At 39.1% G+C, this 5,749-nt stretch overlaps 1 protein-coding gene across 1 annotated transcript; it reads left to right on the top strand.

Moving 5' to 3' along the window:
• The first annotated feature begins 1,608 nt into the window (after positions 1 to 1,608).
• Positions 1,609 to 5,007, top strand: LOC109745051 (kihadalactone A synthase LFS). The gene is made up of 11 exons (XM_020304191.3): positions 1,609 to 1,866; positions 1,998 to 2,193; positions 2,533 to 2,613; positions 2,685 to 2,736; positions 2,873 to 2,982; positions 3,106 to 3,209; positions 3,355 to 3,413; positions 3,617 to 3,673; positions 3,825 to 3,870; positions 4,532 to 4,611; positions 4,697 to 5,007. The coding sequence occupies exons 1-11, from the start codon at positions 1,786 to 1,788 to the stop codon at positions 4,761 to 4,763; spliced, it is 933 nt and encodes a 310-aa protein (XP_020159780.1). The 5' UTR covers positions 1,609 to 1,785; the 3' UTR covers positions 4,764 to 5,007.
• The last annotated feature ends 742 nt before the right edge of the window (positions 5,008 to 5,749 follow it).

A 5,749-nucleotide genomic window follows, 5' to 3' on the forward strand; every position in this document is an offset into this window, starting at 1 on the left:
GGAAAAAATGTTAAGTCTTACATCAATATACTTTTTTTTTTGAGGATACATCAATATACATTTGGATTGTATTCGAATCATATTTTAGAAACAATGGAAACAAAACATGTAAAGAAGCAAATTGTGTTGGAAGGAAACTCGTTATGCTAGATTGATTTTTTTGCTTTAAATCAGAGAATAGTTTCACTTACCGGTTCTGTTGCCTAAAAATCCGGGATCAGTTTCCTTATATCATGTGGCATCTATCTATTATTATATATGAAAAGTAAAGGACAACACTACGCAGCGGCGCCGCACCTGCGCCTTGCCGTGCGCGGCCCAGCTAATCACCCTCCTAATGCAAAAATAGCGCCCCCTTCTAATCAGGTTACTTCAAAAAGCGTTGCCATGCTGCGGCCAAACCTCTCCAAAGACTCACATGCCAAAATATTATTGGCGTAACTCATAGTCAAGAAAATATTACCCGTACCCTTCTTAATCGGGTCGGCTATCCATGGGCACCTAAACTCAGGGTGAAGTTGAAATTTCTACGTTTTACCAATGATGTACTGATTTCTATTTTACTTCATGAAGAATTCAAACAACATTTTTCCATTAGTCAAGTGGTACAGACAATAAAGCTACTATCAACTTGAATGTTAACATCCATATTGATCTAATATCACATGAAAACTATCAGCTAGCTTGTGGTCGCAACTTCATGTCTATCTAGCGATCCAATATGACATGTAGCTGTACACATGGTCAATAATTTGGTCCTTATAGCAATGCCATAATTAATAATAACTATTCAAACAAAGTAGCATAATATTAGTTGTGGTTATACATATGTGCATACCCAAAATGTGAACATATAAAATATAATAAATTTATTTATCAATCACTTTGAAGTTTGAAAAAAAATCTTCTTATTAAACTATCTAAAATTCTAGCCCGCGCATCGAGCAGGCCACTCTTCTAGTTATTTAAACAATTTTATTGACTCGTGAGCCAAATTGTTTCAAAATTCGGTACAGATCCAACGTCCACGAATGTTCAATCCAAGGGCAGCTAACTAGTCTGATGGGATGCCTAGTGCTTCCCAACATGATAGCTGCTGGTCAGGTCTGCAAGACGGTTTGGACAAAATAATCTTCAGTGTATGTAGGCTGGCCGCCACGACTAAGAAGTGCTAGACTTCTCTAGTAGCAAGCTCAGCTGATACGTAAGCAGTGACTTCATCTATTATAGTATCCCATACTTTTCCGGCTAAGCTGGAGCCCGTACTAGACGACTAGAGATGCATGAACGAACGACTTAGCCCAGTGCCCACAGTACGTACTTGATATGGCCGACGCTGCTGGGAAGACTTATCCTCGAGAATCATTATTTATATTTTGACAGTGACACGAGTGCTATACGAATTTGCGTCTGCATCCTCCATCGTGCCGTAATCCGCGTGTGGAAAATATGAAAACATACCATCCTTGTATTGTATAGTCAACAGTTTCGTGCGTGGTCGACATCGCGAGCAGCTCTCATCCACATGCCGATGCCATGCCACCAACCGCGCGCTTACCAAAACCAGCGCGATCGACGCCGGCCTGAGAAGAGTCCACCCTGCCGGCCTTTCCCATTTTAGTCTTCGCAGAGTTTCGTACGTGACCCGGCATCGTGCCTGATGACTTATAAAAAGCCAAGCGCGCCCGGGATGATCCATGTGCATTCAAGAGACTACTGCTAGCTAGCTTCAGAGTGGACACAACGAGCTAGCTCTCCGGCGTCGTCCAGGAACAACATTTAGAGATGGGTCACGCGAGCGCAGCCCTCCCCGTGATTGACCTCGCGTCCCCGGACATCGGCGCCGCCACCAAATCCATCCGGCAGGTACGTCCGGTCCCCGGCGAGATCGATCGATAAGCTAAGCCTTTCCTGTTTGATCCATCACATATACATACATACACACACTACTTGCTCCTTCCTTAATTTGTTAATTTCATTACCCTGCATGCATGCAGGCGCTGGTGGATTACGGCTTCTTCTACGTGATCAACCACGGGATCGACGACGCCCTGATGAAGAGCGTCTACGCGGAGAGCGCCAGCTTCTTCCAGCAGCCAATGGAGGAGAAGATGGCGCTGCACAAGAACAGCAGCCACAGAGGCTACATTCCGCCCGATTTTGAAGGCTTCGAGGCTGACGCTGGTGGCAAGGGTAATAAACCAGCTGCTTTAACCATCTTTTCATTTCTTCTCTTTGTTAGTTTTATGTTACTACCTCCGTCCTGGTTTATTAGTTCCCTTAGTATTTTATGCCAAAGTTTGACCGTAGATTTAACTAAAAAAAAAAGTAATATATGTCACCAAAAATTATATCACTGGATTCGTATTTGAATATAGTTTCTAGTGATATTATTTTTGATTACATGCATTAAGATTTTGTTACTTCAATTTAAGATTAAAATTTAGCACGAAATGCAAAGAGGACCAATAAATCAGGATGAAGGCAGTAGTTCACGACTCTTTCGATTAATTTGTGCATGCATGCATATAGGGGACCTATTGGAGTGTTTCCACATTGGGTCTGGGGTAGACGGCGACTCCAAGAATCCTGTGAATCAGTGGCCTCCTGCAGGTACTAATTAGTTTATTACCCGGCCCACATTAAATATGATTTCATCAATAACATCTGTACGCGTGTCTCAGAACGCTTTCCATATTGGAAGGAGACAATGAAGTCGTACTATCAATGTGCAATGTAAGCTGCTGCTGCTGCTTCTTCTTCTTCTTCTTCTTCTTCTTCTTCCTCTTCCTCTTCCTCTTTTCTGAATCAAAAAGTATTTATTGTTGTTCTAATATGTTGTTCGTGTATACGATGTTTTCCTGCTAACCAGGGGAACTAGTAAAAGGATATTGTCCCTAATTGCTTTGAGTTTGGACCTTGACGCTGAATTCTTCAAGCCAGATGGCTCCGAAACAATTCTTCGACCAATTCATTACTCAGGTAATTTATTAGATGTATGTTAGCCGTTCATATCATCAAAGTGTCATGTCCAGATGAAATTTTAGTTTCTCTACACCTTCCTAGCAACTGGTTACATTTATATATTTGGTCCATTCACTACAGGTCGGGCAATTGAATCGAAACATGGAAGTGATCATGGTGCAAACGCTCATACGGATTATGGAATGTTAACTCTTCTTTCAACAGATGGCACCCCTGGCCTGCAGGTGTGTGCGCATAATTCATCAGCTCTAGTTTCTTTTGTCATTTTAGCTAATCACACAACCATGCACACAAGCACGCTCTATGTTTGTGTAGTTGGCATCTATATTTATATTCTTGCTATGTTCTTACTCTACTATGAGTGTATAGATATGCAGGGACAAGGATGGCCGTCCCCAGCTCTGGGAAGATGTTCATCACATTGATGGGTAATTACTTTTTTTCTGTGCTAATAAAATAAATTCCTTACAGAGTCAGGCACCCTTCATGGTCAATCTATTGCAGAAATTACTAGCACATTTATCATCGCTAGTTTTATTTGTTCATTAATTAACACTTTGGGTTGTGTCTTCCCATGCTCCTCAGAAAAAAATTTGACCTTACATATTCCAATGTACTGATGTACTTGCAGGGCACTTGTTGTGAACATTGGTGATTTGCTAGAAAGGTGGACAAATAATGTTTATAGGTACATTCTCTCTAAACATTGTTGATCCTCAAGAACATTGGTGATTTGCTTAAAATGATTTGTTGTCTAACATCATGATCATGTTTGAATAATGTCTTTGGATTAAAATATGTATGTGAATTTTGTTATTTACTCATTTTCCAACTTGTAGGTCAACCCTGCATCGTGTTTTGATGGTTGGCAAAGAGCGGTATTCAGTGAGTATACTGACTAACTGCTAAATTCAGAATGTTTGTGTTCAGCAGTTTCAATAGTTAGCTCTTCGGTTTATTTTAAATCATCTGGAACTTGGATTTATCGGCACTTCAAATTTCTTTGTCAAACTATCCACATAGTCGTATTCGAATGCACATTATTATATATAAATTAAATTTCACAACTACACTTGATGACATTAATATGATCACCCTAGTGAAACTACCAACCTTGCGTGCCTTCAGTCATGGGGTCAAGTCCTCCTGTTTGTATTTATTTTAAACTCAAACATATTTTTCTTAATTTTTTAGTTGAAATTTAGGAAAAACAGCTTGTACCAGTAACCTATGATAAAAATTCAAATCCAACAGCCAAAACCATCATTTAGTAAACACTACATTTTTGTGATTTATACAGTTATCCATAATCTTGCCGCACATCAGAAAAAATTTACCCGTCGTCTCCTTCTCTCGCTGTTGCAATATGGCACCTCCTTTAATAGAATATATATAGAGACAACTTACACAGTACTATACAGAAACAACCATCGACAACCTTGAAGGACCATGTACAACTTTCAAATTTAATGACTGATGATACATAAATGGAAAAAATATTCATCAATTGTAAATATATTTTATACAAGTTTCTTTCATGTATCAGGTGGCTTTCTTTGTTTGGCCAAGCCCAGATATGATGGTTACATGCATAGAAAGTTGTTGCAGCGAGGCAAATCCACCAAGGTCCTCTTCTAATAATATCTGAATATTTCTTTTTTTTTGGCCTATTATTGTATCTCATGCCTTTGAAAATTGGACACCTTTTCAGATACCCGCCTATTAGGAGTGACGAATACTTGGAGCAGAGATTAACTTCCACATACAAATACAAATAGACTACTGTATCGTGGTCATTGCTAGCTGTAGGCTGTTTGGTTTTATCAGAAGTTGCCAAAAGCTTTCTGTTGATGCAGTCAAGTACCATAGTTGATGAATCATGGGGTGTAATCTCTATGTTTTTTGTATTGGCTTAAATTGAGAGTTTCCTAATAAATTGGGTGTGATGTTGTCTGATGTATAAGGACAATTTGGAATATGAGGTAGCTAGTATCGGCTATATAATATATATTGTTTGCCTACAATAGTCATACGTTGTAAAAAATACAGTCAGTTTTCGCATAAATATACACATATCAGAGTTTTATTGTAACAAATACAGTCTGTTTTCGCATATATACTGTTTGCACATAAAAGTTTCTCCGAAGGTTTTCTGTGTATTCCTGCCGGCTTCGCGCCATCAGGTAAAATTAATAAGGATCCTAGTGGTGTGTGTATGAAGTCCCTTCACCTAACGGCAACCTTTCTTAATATACGGGTCAACTCTAACGCATGAGAACGAGTACACGTACAAAGCAGGAATTAAGACAAGGTGTAGGGTACCAAGTCATCCCAATTATATTAGAGAGAATTCCTTATTTGGCCCTTTCTTAAAATTTGCTTCCTTTTTTGCCCAAAAAACTTATTATTTCCTTTCTTGACCCTTAAACTTCATTTTGTTCCCTACATGAGGCTTCCATCCAGTTTTCCATCCGGCTGTGTATATATGGATCGATTCGATCTCGGCGGAGGGCGGAATACTCTCATAACTATCTCATGGATTCGTGTATATATGGGTAGTGACTCACTGATTCCTGTGCGTAGTAGATGATTATTAACCGTAATATTAATGGCAATATTAATACGTACAAATTTGTACGCTACAATATGATTGAATGGGTCGTCATTGTTCCACTTATAATATAATAATAATTATTAGACCCCCGCAATATCTTTTTATGACTAGCCATATAGTACTATTTTTGTTTGTTTATTCAACCACAAC

The sequence above is a fragment of the Aegilops tauschii genome, chromosome 7, assembly GCF_002575655.3.
Source record: "Aegilops tauschii subsp. strangulata cultivar AL8/78 chromosome 7, Aet v6.0, whole genome shotgun sequence".
Lineage (NCBI taxonomy): Eukaryota > Viridiplantae > Streptophyta > Magnoliopsida > Poales > Poaceae > Aegilops > Aegilops tauschii.